The 23,824-nt window shown below is 40.6% G+C and overlaps 1 protein-coding gene across 2 annotated transcripts in view; it reads right to left on the bottom strand.

Moving 5' to 3' along the window:
• The window catches only part of gucy1b1 (guanylate cyclase 1 soluble subunit beta 1), a 33,833-nt gene extending 16,919 nt beyond the window's left edge, over positions 1 to 16,914 (bottom strand). Inside the window, exons 1-10 of one of the 2 annotated variants that reach the window (XM_020497030.2) lie at positions 16,619 to 16,914; positions 16,167 to 16,240; positions 14,323 to 14,423; positions 14,013 to 14,131; positions 11,239 to 11,436; positions 9,638 to 9,868; positions 9,283 to 9,399; positions 8,919 to 9,052; positions 6,784 to 6,981; positions 592 to 829 (exon numbers count right to left, since the gene is read on the bottom strand). In XM_020497030.2, coding sequence (XP_020352619.1) covers positions 592 to 829; positions 6,784 to 6,981; positions 8,919 to 9,052; positions 9,283 to 9,399; positions 9,638 to 9,868; positions 11,239 to 11,436; positions 14,013 to 14,131; positions 14,323 to 14,423; positions 16,167 to 16,240; positions 16,619 to 16,621 — 1,413 coding nt within the window. In that variant the 5' untranslated portion in view covers positions 16,622 to 16,914. The remainder of the gene's footprint in view (positions 1 to 591; positions 830 to 6,783; positions 6,982 to 8,918; positions 9,053 to 9,282; positions 9,400 to 9,637; positions 9,869 to 11,238; positions 11,437 to 14,012; positions 14,132 to 14,322; positions 14,424 to 16,166; positions 16,241 to 16,618) is intronic. The other variant, XM_031837609.1, reaches the window with a different exon arrangement.
• Between the last annotated feature and the right edge of the window lie 6,910 nt (positions 16,915 to 23,824).

Here is a 23,824-nt window from a genome sequence, read left to right as displayed (position 1 = left end):
AATTCATTTATGTGAGGGTAGCGAAAGGTCTAGCACCTAGTGACAAAATTAGCCTAAGCTAAGTAAAGGATAAACAACGAGGGGCTATGCGTTCTATGGAAAATAATGAACGACATGGAAGGTGTGTTCAACGACGCACTAGCGGAGTGGAACTGACCTTCCACTGACCTTCCACGGACCTTCCACAATATTATCCAGAGAATGCATAGAGCCACGAGTTGATTATGTCTAGAAATGTGTTCAGTTGGTGGTAGAAATGTGTTCAACATCCACTGAAGTAGCTAGCAAGTTTACCATATAGCTACACTAGTTGCCAGGGTAACCAAACATAGTTAATAGTTTAGCTAACCAAACCATCAGTCCTAGCTTGCTATTATGAAAATCGAATTCAACTATAGCCATTGAATTCTACCGTGCAAATATATTGTGCGTTATAGGGAAAAAATGCTCTAGAATGCCCTTCAAGCCAATCAGAAAGGAGTATTCAACTAACAATGCCATGGTATAAGGTGTGATAATGGTGCAATGCATCTGACTGTTGCACATTCAATGTGTCAATGTAAATAAAAATAAGAAAATATCCCTTCAAACCTTGTACACGTAGGGGTTCTTTCTCGAGTCGGTCAGGATGTCAAATCGGGTGTAGACGTCGTTGAGCAGGTTGACTATCTTGATGGCACCCTCAGCTGATGCGTGTTTGCTGCAGAAGGCGTTGAATCCCACAATGCCGCTGAAGAGGATGGTCACATTGTCGTAGCGTTTGGCAGGGACTGGACGCTTGTGGCGCAACTCATTGGCCACCGATGGTGGCAGGACTGAGTAGAGCAATCTAAAGAAAAGTGAAAAGAAAACATCTCGTATAGATTATTGTTTTTATTCCCCCCCCAAAATCCCCTGTAATACTGATTGTGGTCCTGTATGGCTCAGTTGGTAGAGTATGGTGCTTGCAATGCCAGGATTGTGGGTTCGATTCAAGGGGGCTTCCATAGGTACATGTATACACGACTGTACGTCACTTGGATAAAAGTGTCTGCTAAATTGCATATACACTGAGTGTAAAAAACATTATGAGCACCTGCATTTCCATGACATAGACTGACCAGGTGAAAGCTATGATCCCTTATTGATGTCACCTGTTAAATCCACTTCAATCAGTGTAGATGAAGGGGAGGATACAGATTCCAGAATGATTCTTGTATTTGTGACATTCAGAATGGGAAAGACAAAAGAGTGCCTTTGAACGGGGTATGGTAGGCGCACCGGTTTGTGTCAAGAACAGTAACGCTACTGGGTTGTTCACGCTCAACAGTTTCCTGTGTGTATCAAGAATGGTCCACCACCCAAGGACATCCAGCCAACTTGACACCGCTATGGGAAGCATTGGAGTCAACATGGACATACCAGCTGGCTGTAGTGTTTGCTGACATATTCAATCTCTACCTATCCCAGTCTGCTGTCCCCACTTGCTTCAATGAGAGCCTAGTTAAGGATCATGTCACCTCCACCCTACCCGACACCCTAGACCCACTGCAATTTGCATACCGCCCCAATAAATCCAAGGATGATGCAATCGCCATCACGCTGCACACTGCCCTATCACATCTCTGGACAAGAGGAATAGCTATGTAAGAATGCCGTTCATTGACTATAGCTCAGCCTTCAATGCCATAGTACACTCCAAGCTCATCATTAAGCTAGGGGTCCTGGGTCTGAACCTTGCCCTGTGCTACTGGGTCCTGGACTTCCTGATGTACTGCTCCCAGGTGGTGAAGGTAGGCAACAACACCTCCACTACGCTGATCCTCAACATCGGGGCCCCACAATGGTGTGTGCTCAGCCCCCTCCTGTACTCCCTGTTCACCCAAGACTGAGTGGCCACGCACGCCTCCAACTCAATCATCAAGTTTGTAGGCGACACAATAGTGGTAGGCCTGATTACCAACAACGACGAGACACCCTACAGGGAGGAGGTGAGGGCCCTGGCAGAGCGGTGCCAGGAAAAGAACCTCTCCTTCAATGTCAACAAAATAAAGGAGCTGATTGTGGACTTCAGGAGACAGCAGAAGGTGCACGTCCCCATCCACGTAGACAGAGCCGCAGCAGAGAAGGTGAAAAGCTTAAAGTCCCTCGGCGACATCATTGATATATACAGAGAAAAGAGTCGCCCCGAGAATTGAACCCTGTGGCACCCCCATAGAGACTGCCAGGGACAACAGACGAGGCAGTCATTTGAGATGCCAAGGCTATTGAGTCTGCCGATAAGAATGCGGTGATTAACAGAGTCGAAAGCCTTGGCCAGGTCGATGAAGACGGCTGCACAGCATTGTCTTTTATCGATGGCGGTTATGATATCGTTTAGGACCTTGAGCGTGGCGAAGTTGCACCCATAACCAGCTCGGAAACCAGATTGCATAGTGGAGAAGGTACAGTGGGATTCAAAATGGTTGGTGATCTGTTTGTTAACTTGGTTTTCAAAGATTTTAGGAAGGCAGGGCAGGATGAATTAGGTCTATAACAGTTTGGGTCTAGTGTCTCCCCCTTTGAAGAGGGGGATGACCACGGCAGCTTTCCAATCTTTGGGGATCTCAGACGATATGAAAGAGAGGTTGAACAGGCTACTAATAAGGGTTGCAACAATTTCGGCAGATAATTTTAGAAAGAGAAAGATAATTTATTTTTCAGATATACTACAAATCCTATCCATCCTACTACATATCCTATCCATATACTGTCCATAATGTCTATACATCCCATCTCACACACACACACACACACACACACACACACACACACACACACACACACACATACTCTGTACACTGACATTGCTTGTCCTAATATTTCTATATTTATTAATACCATTCTTTTACTTTTAGATGTGTGTTTTGCTGTGTATTGTTAGATATTACTGCACCAATACAATACAATTTGATTTGATTGAAGGTTGTTCAGTGTGCAAAAGGGGGTGGTGCAAATCAATAATAGGAAGGTGTTCTTAATGTTTGTACACTCAGTGTATATTAATATGCTTTTAAATGACAAGAGAACTGTCTTTGGCTTCTTGTATTGTGTTTTGGGTCATTGGTAGTTGAGCAAGAAAATATAAACAATTGTATCAGTTTAGTAGGCCTATATTCTCTTGGTTTAGGTCTGTAACTGTTTATAATGAAGTAACTAATTAATTAACAAATTAAATAAACAGTATGTATATGAAAAACATAAATATACTGCATAATTGTATATAATATACAGGTTATGAGTACCCCATCGATGTTTTAATGGTCTCCCATTACACATCACCTCATACAGCCTTTGGTAACCTCACCCTTTTCACTCAAGTAACCTCAAGTCTTTACACAAGCTGGTCTCGAACAGGCAGGGTGTGGTAGCCATGGTAACTGACTAAAGCATTACCATCTGTGTTACCAATGGGAAATGTCATAAATGATGTATCAGCATGGCAGGGCACATGGTGCATACAAATACCTCTCTACACTGGCACTCTAAAAGTATTCTCTGAAACACCATAAAAAAAGTAACGCAACCCAGGGATATGTCTGAAGCAGGGGTGTCAAACTAATTTAGCCCTGGAGCCACATTCGGTCTTCACCAAGTTGCTGACCCACTGCTGTGCCGTGCCATGAAAAGTAGAGGGGGAAATGTATTAATCTATCATGTTTTGCTATATCTGAAATCTTTCTAATGCAGTCAAAATCTGCAAAATCTCCTTCCATCATTTTAGATTTTTTCTAGCTTTTAGTTAAGTCGTTTTTATTTTTATTTTACCTAGACAAATCATCTTAAATCGTCTTTCTATTATATACAGTAGTCTAATAAGACATTGTTTGCAACATATTTCAAAGGCCAAATTACACGTCTTATACTTTCATCACCACCCAATTGCATACCTCTAAAATGTGCTTTGAGAAAGCGATCAGTGTACATTACAATACAGTCTACCAAAATGAGAGAGCTTTGAATTCCAATCAAACGTAGTGGACCTGAGTCCTCTCCTGAGGCATACTCAGACCTCAGAACTACATGAAGAATATTAATGAAACCCCACCACGGCCAAGAGAGAAAGCATTTCCCAATAAGAAGATAGGGTGCTACACAGGGCCGGATTACCAAACTCGCACGCAGGGCACGTACCCCCGACCTCCAGAAAGCATATGATAGCAAAATGTGTAGAATAACAGGACATTAGCTTGAAAATTGCTAAATGTTCTCTGAGCCTCATGGCAAAATGTGAACAAAAACATGTGATTAACTATAAAACAGCAATTATTTTCAATGCCCCATGGCAAAAAGTATAGAATTGCAGGAAATTCGCTTTAAGACTGCAACATTTTATCTTGGGAGGGGGACCCCAGACCCCAAATGCCATAGTCCAGCCCTACCTCTAGAGCAGGCTTAACAGTGTGTGTATGTGTGTGTTTGTACAGTATAGTTAAGCTTAAGGGTTAGGTGTATGGTTTAGGGGTTAAGGTCATGGTTAATGTTTAGTGGTCGTTTTTTGGGGGGAGTTAAGGTTAGGTTTAGGCTAAGGGTTAGGTTAGTTTTAAGGTTATGGTTAGGGAAAATAGGATTTTGAATGGTCAAAATTCTTACTCTACAAAAACTACAGAAATGTCACTAAAATAAAGCTGTGTGTGTGTGTGTGTGTGTGTGTGTGTGTGTGTGTGTGTGTGTGTGTGTGTGTGTGTGTGTGTGTGTGTGTGTGTGTGTGTGTGTGTGTGTGTGTGTGTGTGTGTGTGTGTGTGTGTGAACACATGTGTATATGTGTGTTAGAGGCCGTGACCGTAGGTGTGTTTGTCAATGTGCACGTGCACTGTGCGAAACCTCACTCCAACCAAGGGAACTTTAAGTACGGTTCGGTTCGCTAGCACAAACAGCTGCCAGTGTTTACTGTACGGACGCGCGGTTGTCTGTCTGACTGTGGTCGACGTTCCTGACCTCTGTTCTTTTGACCTTTAACCCCCCTCACAAAGCACTTTAAATCGCAGTCAAAGCTGCTGGAGGCATTCTCTCTCTCTCTCTGGGAGAAATAGTGGTGTGGGGGATGGGTGAACAATAATATATGGGCCCTTTGTAAACAGCTGCCACCGAGGAAGCTGTGTTTGGGTTACAGTGAAAGGTTGTTGAGCCACCGAGTAGACAGAGGCAAATCATACAAAGGGGGAACCTACCAGACAGAACGTCCACTGCGGAGAAGTAGCCTAGTAGGTACAAATATTACATTTGTTTGTGGTTTGACATAGAGGTCTTCACCGATATACACGAACCCGATAACCTGAGATCCGATCTGGTATGCAAACATGTCGGATCCAAAATTCAGTAGTTGACCCTTGGAAGCCGGATTGGATCAAGCTAGGTGGCTACTGAGCTCGGATCTGCCTGAAGATTCCTAAAATATATTTGAAGAAAAAAGTATCCAGAGGAAAATAAATATCCTCTATAAATAACATTTGCTATACATGGCAGTTGGTTCAGTCAATAGCATTAATCTCTTAATGCTCCGCCTGTCTGCTTCTCTCGGTCTGGTTTGAGCTCTCCCTATTGTAAACTTGCAACATTGTTTCAACTGGGCGCTCACTGTTTCCCATGCCAAGGAGCTCGGAACAGACACAGCAAAATGTTGCTATAGCCCACCGAGGTGCAGTGGTTACTTAGGCCTATCAGGAAGATTTTGGAAAGATGTTACAAATTACAGTGATGAACTATTGTCATTCGCAATGGATGTAAAACACTCTGTTGACTGTGTGAGGTGATGAAAAAAAAAAAATTCTGATATTCTCAAATGCAAACTTTTATAGGCCTACACTTGTGCACATCAGGCCAGGTACTTCTATGAGTGCTCAAGCAAAATAAACATGAACAAACAAAGGGCAAACAATTCACACAATGAAACAATGAATGTGCACAAACTAGCAGGAGACAGAAAGCGCATTCTGGAGAGAGACGCTCCTATAGCGCGTCTTCGTCACACACCCCTTCCCTTCTTCTTGTGTTGACATTTTAAATTAGGGATGTCATTTATGAAAATACTAAATAACTAAATAATTTTAGATAGGCCTACAACAGAAAATGCATGATATACATTAACGTTCACTGCCCGCCACACAAGTCAAAACAATTCTACTAGCTTGCACATCAATAAAGCTGCATTTTTTTCTCTTTTGGATCCATTTGGGTTTGATACCAACATTAACCAATTTGGATCAGATTCTCCCTCATTTCGGACATATTTTGGGTCGGATCTGGTCCACCTCTGATCCGTATTGGATCGGGAATTTAAAAAAAACTAATTATGGCCGGGTTCTGTTGGTGTCAGATTAGAATTTCATGGATCCAGTTTTAATGAGGGTACTTGACCAATTTTTTTTTAACCTAAATGGTTAATAAAATTGGACTTTGGATTTGACTTACAGTACCAGTCAAAAGTTTGGACACACCTACTCATTCCAGGGTTTTTCTTTATTTGTACTATTTTCTACATTGTAGCATAATAGTAAAGACATCAAAACTATAAAATAACACTGGTTGAGAGAATGCCAAGACTGTGCAAAGCTGTCATCAAGGCAAAGGGTGGGTAATTTGAAGAATCTCTAATGTAAAATGAGTATGTGGTCGGAATCGGGAGTTTAGACCGCTACACCAAAGACTTCAACACAGCTGAAATTCTATTTGGAATGAACCATCCCTTTACGTAAAAAAATGGAAATGGGTGAAGGATTCTATCAAACTATGAGGGTGAGGGCGATGGGTCGGGAGTCTACGAACCTGTCCGTCTTCTTCTTCTCATCCTCCAGGGCCCGGAGGGTGTGCTGCAGACGGTCAGTCAGGATCTCCAGTTCCTGGGTCAGCTTGTACTCCTCACGGAACTGTTCTCCCAGCAGAACCAGGTCACGTGTGGCATCGTGCAACGGGATGTCGCTCAGGTACAGGCCTCTCCGCGTCAGGTCATCCAGGTTCATCACACTGAACACACAATGTTGGTGACGCATCATCAGAGGCCGAACACTAAACAGTGGCTGAACACAACTCAACAGGGGCCGTGATCAGCAGGGCACAACATATAATGCATTATGATTAGCATGTTACCCCACTTATAATAACTATCATCTTATAATGATTGACTAAATAAGTAATTTGGGTCAATTGAGAATGTTATACATAAAGACACATCATAAAGGCTTGTCCTCTTATGAACGCAGGAGAGCAAGTTACTATATTTTTCTATCCCTTTGTCCAGTATCAAGAGCTCAATTCTCTCATCATAATCACTTTCAATAAACTTCAATCAAACACATTTCAATGAAAGGTCGAACAGACAGAATGCCCTCTAGATGCCACGCTCTCTGATCTAGACATAATATTCAGCTGTAAGGACTTGCAAGACTGACTGAACATGGCCAAACTGATAGTCACTGGGGAAAAAGTCAAGTGTCTTTCCTTCTGTAAACGACAACACCAATGTTGTTTCACCACCTGCTGGCACCATGCAGGGACACTACTTTCTCTAGATGATCACTTGATAGAAATAAGGTTTTACCAGGTACATGGTGTGTGTTCCAATTATCTGTGTGAACATGTTCACTTCCCTTCATTGATTTGAAAGGACATTTAACCCATGACAACCAATGCTTCTGGTTGGCATGGGACAATATTTTCATGTTACACCTTTTAGGTTTCTTATTAAATGCTTTCAATATTTTACATGAATTTGTACAATTTATAGTTGGTTTGAGGTTTTTACATCACTAAAATGTGGAACTATTGAAATGTCAACATATTGTCCCATATAAATGATGTAATTTATTGACGGTCTGTAACTAGCCTCATAGAGATATCCAACATGGTCAGTTTGTGGGCATAACTTCAAATCAAACCCAACCCTCTGACATTTTGGGGGGGAAAATACTGACTTTATTACTTCGGTTATCCTATTTACACTTTTTAGTCACTTCTGGGACTAGAAATGGTGTATATGACTATTACCAACAGGCCGTTTTCAACCAGAAAATGTGTTTTTTTTTCAACTAAATGTACTGAATTGTTAGACTTCATTAGCCTGTCTTATAAGATGCTCATAATGATGTGGACTAAATACAGTAACAGCTTGTTTGAGACATATTATAAACCTTGTTATAAAACAATATATAAATGGATGCTTTAAGTAAAGTGTTACCAAAGATTTTATAAAAGGGACAATCTGTATAAAAGGGACAATCTACATCCAATTAATGATATACACTCATTGATTCTTGAAGAATATCACTTATACATTCCTAATGAGCTTAGTTCAGCTGTGACACCCTGTCAGAACCCAAATAGAACCTTGTTTTACTTTAATGGTTGGTCAGTCATTGCATCCATAGCTCTGTCTTTGAATCTGAGAGTAGTTAAATTTTTCCAGACCCATCCCTCAGCTTTTTACCAAAACAAAGGCGGGGTGTCACTTTGTTATTGTTTCAACTGTAGATTGGCCCTCTAAGGCCAGACCACCTGCTGCACTACAGTAGCTGTGGTTTTGAATCCAATTAGGTTTCACACACCAACCAAGAGACATCCACCCCACGGCATCCATCCAGCACAGCCATCCATCCGAAGGCTAAGACTAAATCCCAAAATGCACCCTATTCCCTACATAGTGCACTACTTTTGACCAGAGCTCCATGTGCCCATTTGGGACGCAGCCTAGAACAGCACATTGTCTTTGTCTAACGCCACAGCAGCAGGAAGGCAGAGACAGACTGAAACAGACAAACGATCTGGAACCAATGACGTCTCGCACTCTCAGAAACCCGACATGATCTTTAAGCTTTCCGTGCACTATGTAAGGAAAAGGGTGCCATTTTTGATTGGGACACAACCTTCGGACAGCACATAGTTTTCTAATTCCACAGCGGCAGAACCTGGGAGAACAGAGGAAGAGGATGTTCTCCGCCTCGGGCAGGTAGATCATCTGTCCCTTCAGCCTCAGGCAGCTGATCTCAGCACCAGTCAGCTCGTCCTCGTTCTCTGAAGTCTCCACGTTCAAGAGGCCCTCCTGGAAGGACGTAATACACATGCACACACAAACAGACAGAATCACACGCACATGTATGTATGCATGCACATGCAAGCACAGACAAACACACAAGCAGCCAGGACACAGAAAATATAAATGCAGCTTTCTATCCAGTTTTTCTATTATAGTTTTTATAATAATTTTTCTGATGTAATTTTAACGTTAAATTAAAAAGCTAAATGTTTAATTAGTGAGTATTCTTGGCGTACCTTGCTTCGCAGAACGAAGACAGTGTTGATGTGGGAGAGCATGCCTTGGAAGCTGAAGTCTATGTGTGGACGCACCAGAGAGAACACGGAGGGCAGGTTACAGATGCCTGGCTGGAGCTAAGGAATACACCAGCAAAACACTTCATAAGTGGGTCATACATGCTAATGACAAGTCTTACAATATATTACAACCACATCATAATGCATTATAATTGCAGGCTACCTGTGAAGCCCATATCTGCAATGCATTATAAACACACTCATACTGAGTTATAATGTAGTCATAATGCAGTATAAGAGTAGTTACTTACACACATAAAATCTCATAACGTCCTATAACTAAATAGACATAAACCTGCGGCAGCACACGGAAGATGGCATTGCCGCACTGAGTGAGCATCAGGTCCCTGTCGAACATGAGGTGGAAGGGGAAGGCCTTGCAGAAGGTGTAGGGGCTGATCCGGGTCTCCTGTGTGCCATTCTCCTCAAAGCCGTCCAGATCCTCATAGAAGGCCTCCTCCTCCGAGTCCTTCTCCTCAATCAGGAACTTAATGTGGTCACACTCCTCACTCTTGTGCTGGATCACCTGGTGAAGGAAGAATGGATTTCATAAAGGGAGGAAGGTACAACCATAAAATTAGAATGAGTGCATGCTACAGTATTTCGATGCCTATGCGTTTACCAACCACCCACCAGTATCTCTTACATTATCTCTTGCCATAATGGGTGGACTGGTGGCCATTTTGAGTGTCCCCATAAAGTAAAGCAGGATATAAACACAGGAGCATGCACTCTGTGTTTATATCCTGCTTTACTTTATGGGGACACTCAAAACGGCCACCAGTCCACCCATTATGGCAAGAGATAATGTAAGAGATACCGGTGGGTGGTTGGTAAACGCATAGGCATCGAAATACTGTATGTCTTTATATGAATATCTAAGGTTTGGTGTGATGGTTTTAAACACAGTGATGTTCTGGTGAGGTTTAATGTTTAATGCCTGGCCACAACAAGTCCTTTTAAGTCTATACACTGACGTCAATGGCTTGACTCTGACGCACACGGTTGCCGTGGCAACGGCGGATAACATTTCCAGAAAAGCTGGTGTCACATTTGGAGGGTCTGTCAATTCAGCTCCCCCATTTAATTTTACGCTGAGCCTGGAAGAGAAAAAATACATACTGACATCTCTATCTCTGCGTTATGATTAGGTTTGATAGTAGAGTTGGCTTTCTCTGAAAATGAGAAGGTATCGTCAGAGACAATATTTTTGAAAGGACTATCCAAGTCGATACCAATGGTGTATACTAATTCCACCTAGTGTTTGCTGCATGGACAACTTTGCTATTAAGAACGTGCATAACTTATTCACACATCCCTAGCTTGAAAATTAGAATGACAGATATCAATAACTTATTCACATACACCTAGCCTTAAAACTGTCATCACACATATGAGTCCAATAATGGTTAGACACTTTAAAATACACTATCGTACACTATAACTACTATCTATTTGTTAATTGCGTTATGTCACCTTCTGGGTGTACGAACATTCTGCCCCTTCAATAGACATCTGACCCAAGTCGACAGAGACCCACCAGCATCTCAACAAATGCCCACTGTGGGTGACAAACACCTAGCAGTTGCTAAGACCCAAACAACTCCTGAATTTTAATAGTCGACCACTGTCCCATTTATGGACTGAAGGCAAGATCCCCAAGAATCCGAATAGCTACCAAGGCACCCAAAAAAACAGTGCCAGAGTTAGGTCTAGGTGTAGTTAGCATTGGCTCGCAGAACTACCTCTTAACTTCATTCATACTGAACACAGAGACATAGAAATGGTATCCACGAGTTCATCTGATTCTGGGGAAGTAGATAAAGGGCCTCATTGCCAAAATCCTGAACTATCCCTTTAAGTAATAAGATACTTATTTTCTTTAAAACAGCATACCTTCATTTCTATTTCGGTGCCGTGGATCTGTTGGGCCACCGTCTTGATGATGCCGATCACGATGTCCTGGAGCCCCTCCCTCTCCGAGTAGTAGTGCAGGATCAGATTGTTGCCCTTCTCCGCATCCGTGCAGCGGAAGGACGGAGCCCTCATCCCAGGGTAGATGGTACCTAGGTGGTCGTGGAGGGCATCCAGATTCTGTATGGGGGGTTGCATAAATGATTGAAAGGGGAGTTTCTCTCCATTAAGATTCCACATAGACTGGTCCCATATCGGTTTGTGCTGTATAGCCAACTCATGTGGTCATTGTCATGCCAAACACCATAGGAGTTGGCTACACAGTATAAACAGATCTGGGAGCAGGAAAAGTTCCTTTAGAATAAGGTTGCATAACTCCAGTCCTCACTCCTTTATTTCAGTTTCCACCCAAAGCGATGCCCTACTTTTTGTGTTTGTAAACAGAGCGTTCGGTCTTGGCAAATCTAAGCATTAAACTTTCAAATAGCTATTTTTTGACTGTTGCTGGGTGCCATCGTCCTCCATCAGCACAGGCCTGTACCCTACCTGCCCTAAGCTCTCTCCTAGCCCCTAAATCTGAATTTGTCCTGCTAGGTGACCTAAACTGGGACATGCTTAAACCACCTGACCAGGTCCTAAAGCAATGAGATTCCCTAAATATTTCTCAGATTATGACCAATCCAACAAGGTATGACTCCAAACACCCAGAAAAGGCTACTCTCCTCGATATTATCTTCACAAATAATCGTGATAGATATCAAATCAAATTGTATTAGTCACATGCGCCGAATACAACACCTTACAGTGAAATGCTTACTTACGAGCCCCTAACCAACAGTGCAGTTTCAAAAATATGGATAAGAATAAAATATAAAAGTAACAAGTAATTAAAGAGCAGCAGTAAAAAGAATAACAATATTTACAGGGGGGTGCCGGGACAGAGTCAATGTGCGGGGGCACTGGTTAGTTGAGGTAGTATGTACATGTAGGTAGAGTTATTAAACTGACTATGCATAGATGACAACAGAGAGTGGCAGTGGTGTGGAGAGGGGACGGGGGACGGGGGACGGGGGGCAATGCAAACAGTCTGGGTAGCCATTTGACTAGATGTTCAGGAGTCTTATGGCTTCGGGGTAAAAGCTGTTTAGAAGCCAGTCTGGTGTTTTATGTAATGACCATAGTGATCACTGTTTTACAGCCTGTGTTCGTAATGGCTGCTCAGTGGAATGTCCTGTCCTGATTTGTCATAGACACTTGCTAAAAAACTTAAATGAGCAAGCCTTCCTTTATGAACTGGCCTCTGTAAAATGGTATAGAATGAGCTTGATCTCTGTCGAAGATGCTTGGACCTTCTTTTTTGATATTTTCAAAGGTATTGTTCACAAACACGCCCCCATAAAGAAAATGAGAATTAAAAACAGGTTCAGCCCCTGGTTCGACCGTGATCTTGCAGAGTTACTCCACCTCAAGAATGTAACCTTGTTCTGAACACCTCCAAAACAAAGGTCATGTGGTTTGGTAAGAAGAATGCCCTTCTTCCCACAACTGTTATTACTACCTCTGAAGGTTTAGAGCTTGAGGTAGTCACCTCATACAAGTTCTTGGGAGTATGGCTATACGGTGCACTGTTCTTCTCTCAGCACATATCAAAGCTGCAGGATAAAGTTAAATCTAGACTTGGTTTCCTCTATTGTAATCACTCCTCTTTCCCCCCTGCTGCCAAACTAACCCTGATTCAGATGACCATCCTACCCATGCCAGATTACGGAGACATAATTCATAGATCGGCAGGTAAGGGTGCTCTCGAGCGGCTAGATGTTCTTTACCATTCAGCCATCAGATTTGCCACCAATGCTCCTTATAGGACACATCACTGCACTCTATATTCCTCTGTAAATTGGTTATTTCTGTATACCCGTCGCAAGACCCACTGGTTGATGATTATTTACAAAACCCTCTTAGGCCTCACTCCCCCCTATCTGAGATATCTACTGCAGCCCTCATCCTCCACATATAACACACATTCTGCCAGTCAAGTTATTTTAAATTTCCCCAAAGCACACACATCCCTGGGTCGCTCCTCTTTTCAGTTATCTGCAGCTAGCGACTGGAAGAAGCTGCAACAGTCAAACTGGACAGTTTTATCTCAATCTCTTCATTCAAGGACTCAATCATGGACACTCTTACTGACAGTTGTGACTGCTTTGTGTGATGTATTTTTGTCTCTACCTTCTTGCCCTTTGTGCTGTGTCTGTGCTCAATAATGTTTTGTGCTGCTACCATGTTGTGTTGCTACCATGTTGTTGTTATGTTGTGTTGCTACCATGCTGTGTTGTTATGTGTTGCTTCCTTGTTATGTTGTTGTCTTAAGTCTCTCTCTATGTCGTGTTGTGTTGTCTCTCTTGTTGTGATGTGTGTTTTGTCCTATTTTTATATATATATTTATCCCAAGCCCCAGTCCCCGCAGCAGGTCTTTTGCCTTTTGTAGCCCGTCATTGTAAATAACAATGTGTTCTTAACTGACTTGCCTAGTTAAATAAAAGTTAAATAAAATAAATAAATACATTTGAATTACAAGGTCACCTCCCCCAAATCCAAAGATGAGAGGGCGGTCACAGAATTTTTGGGGCACTGTACAATTAAAATACAGGTCATATTTAACTTACTTTGAAGCATTCATGACATTGAAGAGTACATTGTTTTACATTAGTTTCTGTTAACTGAAGAAAGATTAAGAAGGGAACTGGAGTGCTTACCTGCAAGAATTCACGGACATTGGAGCCTAAAACACGCAGGATGGTGTCATACCCTGATTCTTGGCAAAACTCAAAAAACATCTTCCCAAACATCTGTAGGATACACCCTGCATCAATCTCTGCAAGATAAAAAAAAAATGTATCCACTTGTTGCATACACCAACTCAGTCCCATTAGTAACACTTTACAATAAGTTATCCTTTATAAAGGGTACCATATTTTAAATGTGTTGCCGTACAATTATGTTATGAATAAACTGGTTCAAATAATATATCTTGTAACTCAAAACATTATTAAAAAAAAAACGTACTGAGAACTTTGCTTGCAGCAGCAACAAGGTCGTATGTTTTGGCATCTTCATATATGATTCTGACAAGGAACTGACCCTCTACATCGAGTTGCGCCTCCCTCCTAATAACAAGTAAGAAGAAAATAGAATTATTAGATATCATATTAATGTGATTATTACCTATGTAATAAAGAGGCTGTTGCCAAGAGCACATGACAACATATTTGTTGTCCTCTATAGTATCCATTAAAACTAGATTCATAACATTGTATGCTGTTGTTTCTGCCTGTGACTGACAGTATAGCGTCTTATATAGTTGTTATAAAGGCTTAATGAATGCATACATAAAGTGCCTTCAGTAAAGTGATACCTACACTTATTGGGTCCAAACAAAAACAATCAGTAACACTTTACTGTAGGGGGGTATACATAAGCCATTCATAACACCGTTATGAAACCAGTCATGACACCTTCATGAATGTTGCAGTACCATTAAACTACCATTGAGCATTAACTGCATTGTAGGATTATCTATATTTAGAAGTTACAATGAGAAAATGTATTTGGCATGCTAATAAATAAGACTGTTATATATCCTAATGAGGTCTATTTGACCTGATTACTGAGTTGATCTGAGAAAACAATACTGATTTGCTGTGCTGGCTAGCAACCCCTTTTTCTGAGCATGTAATCAGCTGAACAAACACACCAAGCAATGTAAAAATGTAGTGAAAATAAGATTTCATTTTTCAATTGCCCTGAGCTGCAATCTGAAAGTATAACATAGCTTGAATAATTAGGCATGTAATAATGTTGAATAACGTCGGCCAAGATAAGGTTGAGATAACATTAAGATAACATTGTGCTGCAATATTTCTTGGGAGATTCCTCAAAACACGTTTTTTGGAGAGGCAGCTGTGCATCTGTTCTTATAGGATGGGATGAAAGTCTGGGTCCTGGAAAGCGAAGACTGAGGAAGAAAAATAAATGTGGATCTTGCCAAATATTTGAGCACTTTGAAAAGAGGGGATTGTTATCATAATGCAACAACATTCACAACCTCTCATTATCACCACTATTATAAGGCTAATGAAAATGAATGATGGAGTAAAAATATGGCTCGCCTTCGCATAAGGGTGATGTAATTTAAGAATGAATTGATTAATTATATATTGTTTTCTTTTATGTTTGCTGGTGATTTATGGTCACATGTTTTAAGTTACAGATTGGCCAACTACCACTATATCTGCTGGTCATGTATCATCAGTGGAATATCTTGACATGGCCATTCGTTATCCACTCTGTTTAGCGATAGGGGGAGATTATTCATTTCAAAACTATAATATGGTTAATGGACGTAATTTTAGGACATATTTTTCTGTCATATTAGTAGGTTATATACGGTTGTGGTCAAGACAATGTAGTAAACAAAATGAAAGTGTAATAACAATGTGAAGTAACAGCAATTGTTATCACATGGTAATTACATAGGCAGTAGTGTAATTTGCTTGTTGTACTTTTGTCTTCATTAAGCAAAATATAAGGCAGTTATATACAATTTAAAATATTACATGACATTACATTTCACAACACATTAAGTGTCTGCACCTCAGGCCACCACTCTCCTACCACATATCCACAATACACAATCAATGTGTTCTGTGTCATGTGTGTTACTACAGTTATAGGAGCAACTTAATGTGAAGCGTTAATAACATATCTATGTAATGACCATATCTGCTAATTCTTTGTTTTGCTTTTGCAACATGGCCACATTGAGTTTTTAATTCTCATTTTCTGCTTTGAATTATGATATGCAAATTCCCTGTGTCATTCACAAATACAAAATAAATCTTTAAACTTACTTGATGTCTTCCCACACTTCTTCGCCATAATTTCTTAACACAAGTAGTTCCAAGGCGTGGTTGACAAAACCATACTAAAACAGAAATAAAACAGAATACCGAAAGAATAGAGAAACATAAATCTGAAAATACTGCGAATAACAAGTATGTAAATAAATGCCTTAGAGTGATGATAGTGTTATGATTCCATTGTAATTGCAAGGAAAGTATGCTTAAATTGTACAACAGCAAATCATGCGTTAATTGATGCAGCATGATTATTAGAACGATACAATCGCAGTCGAATAACGAATTTCAGTGGTAATTTACAATAAGTAACGTTAGCATGGTGAACGAATATTGTAGCCATAGGCTGATAGCTCGTTCTCATACGGAAAACACACCACTAAACATCAAAATAGCCAAGGCAATCAAATGTCGCCGTGGAATCTAATATTTCGATGTTTACATACCATTTTTACGACCAGTTCTTCCCGATTCCCTATCAATGTAAGTAAGCTGTTATGTCTAAATTATCACCGCACCTTCACAGTTTGCAGATGTTACGTTGCGTCTTCATTCCTGAAAACATTCCCTAAATTGACGTCGAATATGTCCAATGAGAGCTCAAGGAAAAAAATACTCACTCGGCAACCGACCACTGAGGAAGAAGTGAGGGTTGCCCGTTGAAGACATCGTTGTTTATGAAAACAGTCCCATCAAACGTTTTATTTATCCACTGCAAAATAAAGACTACAGAACGAAACCAACCTATTTAAATTCCACAATCAAATGATAGGAACAAATATTTGGTAGAATAGATTATAAACTGGGTGGTTCGAGCCCTGAATGCTGATTGGCTGAAAGCCATGGTACATCTGACCGTTTACTATATATATGACAACAACAAAAATATTTGTACTGCTCAAATTACGTTGGTAACCAGTTTATAATAGCTATAAGGCACCTTAAAGGGTTTGTGGTATATTACCAATATACCACGGCTAAGTGCTGTATCCAGGCACTCCGCATTGCGTCATGTTTTAGCCTACTATTTTACAATGGTTTTTAGTTATACAGAAATAACAAACATGCCAAAAGGCTACTGTGTTGTTCAATGTACATGTAACCAGGTCAGAAATCCCGATCAATGGTTCACAATGCTCCCAAGTAGGGGAAAAGAAGTTGCAAGAAGAGCCCTGTGGCTTCAGGCTATTCGGCATGGGAGAGTGTATATATGTGTGGAAAACATTTAATCACAGGTAAGACATTTAACTTATTTAGTATAATCCGTTTGTAACTCCACTCACTACTTGAAGCTGTATAGTCCATTTGTTTGTGTTTTTGGTTTTGGCTAGCTCAATGTTCTAATCAGTAGCTAGCTAACACTTACTCACGTGGCTTCTAGCTCCATCATGGAATGGGCAGTGGTGGAAAAAGTATCCTATTGTCATACTTGAGAAAAGGTTAAGATACCTTAATAGAAAATTACTCACGTAAAATTGAGTCACTCAGTAAAATACTGCTTGAGGAAAAGTCAAAAAATATTTGGTTTTAAATATACTTAAGTATTGCAAGTAAATGTATCAAAAGTATAAATAAGTATAAATAATTTTGAACTCCTTAAATTAAGCAAACCGACACCATTTTTAAAATGTATTTACAGATAGCCAGGGGTATACTCCAACACTCAGACATAATTTACAAACGAAGCATTTTGTGTTTAGAGAGTCCATCAGATCAGAGGCTGTAGAGATGGCCAGGGATGTTCTCGTGATAAGTGCGTGAACTGGAGCATTTTCCTGCCCCGCTAAGCATTCCAAATGTAACTAGTACTTTTGGTTGTCAGGGAAATGTTTGGAGTAAAAAGTCAATTATTTTTATTTGGGAATGTAGTGAAGTAAAAGTAGTCAAAAATATAAATAGTACTTTACAGTATCTGTAAAGTACAGATAACCCCCCCCCCCCCCCCCAAAAAAAACAGACTTAAGTAAAAAAGTTTGGGCACACCTGCTCATTCAATGTTTTTTTTCTTTATTTTTACTATTTTCTACATTGTAGAATAATAGTGAAGACATTACAACTATGAAATAACACATGGAATCATGTAGTATCCAAAAAAGTGTTAAACCAATCGAAATATATTTTATATTTGAGATTCTTCAAAGTAGCCACCCTTTTTCTTGACAACTTTGCACACTCTTGGCATTCTCTTAACCAGATTCATGAGGTCATCACCTGGAATGCATTTCAAATAACAGGTGTGCGTTGTTAAAAGTTCTTTATGCTTTTGAGCCAATTGGCTGTGTTGTGACAAGGTAGGGGTGGTATACAGAAGATATCCCTATATGGTAAAAGATCAAGTCCATGTTATGGCAAGAACAGCTCAAATAAGCAAAGAGAAATGACAGTCCATCATTACTTTGAGACATGAAGGTCAGTCAATCTGGAAATTTTAAAGAACTTTGAAAGTTTTTTCAATTGGAGTCGCAAAAAACATCAAGCGCTATGATGAAACTGGCTCTCATGAGGACCATCACAAGAAAGGAAGACCCAGAGTTAGCTCTGCTGCAGACGATAAGTTCATTAGAGTTACCAGCCTCAGAAATTGCAGCGTAAATTACACTTCTCAGCATCAACTGTTCAGAGGAGACTGTGTGAATCAGGCCTTCATGTTCTAATTGCTGCAAAGAAACCACTATTAAAGGACACCAATAAGAAGAAGAGACTTGATTGGATAAAGAAACACGAGCAATGGACATTAGACCGGTGGAAATCTGTAATTTGGTCTGATGATTCCAAATGTGAGATTTTTGGTTCCAGCCGTTGTGTCTTTGTGAGACGCAGAGTAGGTGAATGGATGATCTCCGCACATGTGGTTACCACCGTGAAGCATGGAGGAGGAGGTTTGATGTGTGGGGGTGCTTTGCTGGTGATACTGTCTGTGATTTATTTAGATTTCAAGGCACACTTAACCAGCATGGCTACCACAGCATTCTGCAGCCATACGCCATCCCATCTGGTTTGCGCTTAGTGGGACTACCATTTGTTTTTAAACAATGACCCAAAACACACCTCCAGGCTGTGTAAGGGCTTTTTGACCAAGAAGGAGTGTGATGGAGTGTTGCTGTCACGGATTTCCCCGGTACTGCTGCTCACCAGCTCCGGAGGTCTACATCACCGGCCTTCTAGGCTTCACTGAACTGGATCATTACTACCAACCCCGGACTGTCTTGTCTCATTACGCACACCTGGTTCCCATTCCCCCTGATTAGTATGTGTATATACAGTTGAAGTCGGAAGGTTACATACACCTTAGCCAAATACATTTAAACCCAGTTTTTCACAATTCCTGACATTTGATCCTAGTAAGCATTCCCTGTCTTAGGTCAGTTAGGATCACCACTTTATTTTAAGAATGTGAAATGTCAGGATAATAGTAGACAGAATTATTTATTTCAGATTATATTTCTTTCATCACATTCCCAGTGGGTCAGAAGTTTACATACACTCAATTAGTATTTGGTAGCATTGCCTTTTAAATTGTTTAGCTTGGGTCAAATGTTTCAGGTAGCCTTCCACAAGATTCCCACAATAAGTTGGGTGAATTTTGGCCCATTCCTCAAGGCAGAACTGGTGTAACTGAGTCAGGTTTGTAGGCCTCCTTGCTCGCACACGCTTTTTCAGTTCTGCCCACATATTTCCTATGCGATTGAGGTCATGGCTTTGTGATGGCCACTCCAATACCTTGACTTTGTTTCCTTAAGCCATTTTGCCACAACTTTGGAAGTATGCTTGGGGTCATTGTCCATTTGGAAGACAAATTTGCAACCAAGCTTTAACTGATGCTTGAGATGTTGCTTTAATATATCCACATAATTTTACTTCCTCAAGATGCCATCTATTTTGTGAAGTGCACCAGTCCCTCCTGCAACAAAGCACCCCCACAACATGATGCTTCCACCCACTGTGGATATAGATACTTTTGTACCTGTTTCCTCCAGCATCTTCACAAGGTCATTTGCTGTTGTTCTGGGATTGATTTGCACTTTTCGCACCAAAGTACGTTCATTTCTAGGAGACAGAATGCGTCTCCTTCCTGAGCGATATGATTGCTGCGCGGTTCCATGGTGTTTATACTTGCGTACCATTGTTTGTACAGATGAACGATGTACCTTCAGGCGTTTGGAAATTGCTCCCAAGGATGAACCAGACTTGTAGAGGTCTGTAATTTTTTTCTGAGGACTTGGCTGATTACTTTTGATTTTCCCATGATGTCAAGCAATGAGGTGCTGAGTTTGGAGGTAGTCCTTGAAATACATCCACAGGTACACCTCCAATTGACTCCAATGATGTCAATTAATATCAGTATCTTCAATATCAGAAGATTCTAAAGCCATGACATCAACTTAGCGTATGTACACTTCTGACCCACTGGAATTGTGATACAGTGATTTATAAGTGAAATAATCTGTCTGTGAACAATTGTTGGAAAAATTACTTGTGTCATGCACAAAGTAGATGTCTTAACCGACTTGCCAAAACTACAGTTTGTTAACAAGAAATTTGTGGAGTGGTTGAAAAATGAGTTTTAATGACTCAAACCTAAGTGTATGTAAACTTCTGACTTCAACTGTATATCCACAGTGAAACGAGTACTACATCGACATAACCTGAAAGGCCATTCAGCAAAGAAGAATCCACTGTTCCAAATCTGCCATAAAAAAGCCACAATTAGGTTTTCAACATGGGGGATTGTTTTTGTTAAGAAATGTCCTCTGATCTGATGAAACAAAAATGGAACTGTTTGGCCATAATGATCATCGTTATGTTTGGAGGAAAAAGGGGGAGGCTTGCAAGCCGAAGAAAACCATCCCAACTGTGAAGCATGGGGGTGGCAGCATCATGTTGTGGGGGTGCTTTGCTGCAGGAGGAACTGGTGCACTTCACAAAATAGATGGCATCATGAGGAAGGAAAATTATGTGGATATATTAAGGCAAGATCCCAAGCATCAGTCAGTAAGTTAAAGCTTGTTCACAAATTCATCTTCCAAATGGACAATGAAACCAAGCATACTTCCAAAGTTGTGGCAAAATGGCTTAAGGACAAGAAAGTAAAGGTATTGGAGTGGCCATCACATAGCCCTGACTTCAATCCCATAGAAAATTTGTGGGCAGAACTGAAAAAAGCATGTGCAATCTAGGAGGCCTACAAACCTGACACAGTTACACCAGTTCTGTCAGGATGAATGGGCCAAAATTCACCCAACGTATTGTGGGAAGCTTGTGGAAGGCTACCCGAAACATTTGACCCACCTTAAACAATTTAAAAGGCAATGCTACCAAATACTAATTGAGTGTATGTAAACTTCTGACCCACTGGGGATGTGATGTATGAAATTAAAGCAGAAATAAATCTTTCTGTCTCCCATTATTCTGACATTTCACATTCTTAAAATAAAGTGGTGATCCTAACTGACCTAAGACAGGGAGTTTTTACTAGGATCAAATGTCAGGAATTGGGAAAAACTAAGTTTAAATATATTTGGCTGAGGTGTTTGTAAACTTCTGACTTCAACTATATATATATATGTATAATGTTTAGATATAAGCCCATTCTTATCATGTCACATGCCCTTTTGGAATCAAACATTTGATCAAATGTCCACTAATAAAAGCTTTTATTACTGTTTTGAGATAGCTTGTGAATCTCTATGATGTTCCAAAAAGAACAAAGAACACATAATCCCCTTCGTTTAGCCAAAGCTGCTGTGCTGTTGCACTGGTTTTGACTCACAGGTCAACTTGGATGGGCCTTGTAGTTTCAGGACAGTGCACAAAACTCATGCACTGTATAGGTAATGGGGTGCTGTTTGGGACGCAATCAGTGTTTCTGTAGCTTTTTATTTATGTTGAGGGGTGGACGGGTTTTACCTCCTGTTTACTGATCCATGTTTCGAGTTGTGGAGCCTATAATGACCAAGGGCTACATGATTGTAATAATAGAAAATAACACAATAAATGTTTTCTTCCTTACCTTTTTCTCGACCCCCATCCACTCTATTAACATAGGCCGAATTGCATCTGATCTCCTCTAGGCCTACCATCACAACTGTTACAACCAAGTCTGTGTCTGAAATGGCATCCTATTCTCTGTGTACTGTAGTGCACTATTTTTGACCAGGGCCACTAGTGGCAGGTAGCCTAGCGGTTAAGAGCGTTTGGACAGGAAGATCTCTAGCTTGAATCCCTGATCTGGCAAGGTGGGAAAATCTGCTGTTCTGCCTTTGAGGAAGGCAGTTGACCCCCAACAACAACTGGTCATCGTCAAATAAGGCAGATAATTAATTTACACCCACCTAAATCAGTCCCTGGCTTTGAGGTCCAGAGATGGAATAGAGTGCCATTTTGGACACAATTTCCTTCCTGTGGAAATGCAAAACAAACTTGAGCAAATGTTTGATCCTCACATTGTTGCAGTGTAATATCAATTGTGAGAGTGAAATTGCAAGATTATGTTATAATACTGTTATTGCATCAAATGGTTGTTTTATGGAGTAGAATAGGGTTCTTAGAACACCCTCATCTGTGCATAGTCTTCTGAGTTGGGCCTCTGGGAGCTTAATGCTGACAGTGGATTTACGATGCCTTTGGTGATAAAACCTAAAGACCGCATTCCATAGTTAGTGTTTGTGTGCTGGGAGGTACCGGGGTGGAGATGGCTAGGGTATGGATAATGATGAGAGGAACTTTGTTTTGAGGGGCAGACCCTGGTTTCCACAAAATGAGAACAGTCTTTACAGCAGATATTTGCTGTGAATTAATAATTTCTTTCATATAAATCCTAACCTTGTGACCCATTCCACACAGCTGTTGGTTGTCATGAACATTCAGGAGGATGTACTTTGCTATAAAATGCTGTGGCTCAAATCAGCTCGTTGGGCTCTCAATGAATCATCTAAGGGTAGTTTGTCGACCAGCTTCAGTATTGCAATAATTAATCAATGTTATTAATGTTTTGAATAAAGAAATATCCTGATTGGTGATTGACCTTGTCTCTCCTCATTATTGATTACATTTTCCACGACACAATCTACAGGTAACTTCTAAACTAATGGAAACACTTGAGTAAATAAGGGATACAAAGTATATTGAAAGCAGGTGCTTCCATGCAAGTGTGGTTCCTGAGTTAATTAAGCAATTAACATCCCATCACGCTTAAGGTCATGTATAAAAATGCTGGGCAGGCCATTATTTTGGCTACCATGGCTATGCTCCGTAGGATGACAATGCCTCCATCCACAAGGTAGGACTGGTCACTGAATGGTTTGATGAGCATGAAAACTATGTCAACCATATGCTCAGTCACCACATATCAACCCAATTGAACACTTACGGGAGATTCTGGAGCGGCACCTGAGACAACATTTTCCACCACCATCAACAAAACATAAAATGATCAAATGTATCGTGAAAGAAAGGTGTTGCATTGGATAGTTTCCAGACACTTGTAGAATCTATGCCAGGGTGCATCTGGCTCGTGGTGGCCTAATGCCCTATTAAGGCATTTTATGTTGGTGTTTCCTTTATTTTGGCAGTTACATGTACTATGACTATGCTCACAGGAAAACTGAAAATATATTCCAAACATCAGAGTAGTAGAAGTGTAGACACACAAA

This window comes from Oncorhynchus kisutch, linkage group LG12 (genome assembly GCF_002021735.2).
Source record: "Oncorhynchus kisutch isolate 150728-3 linkage group LG12, Okis_V2, whole genome shotgun sequence".
NCBI lineage: Eukaryota > Metazoa > Chordata > Actinopteri > Salmoniformes > Salmonidae > Oncorhynchus > Oncorhynchus kisutch.
Note: the sequence above shows the minus strand (reverse complement) of the source record. Positions and strands in the feature narration are given on the sequence as shown.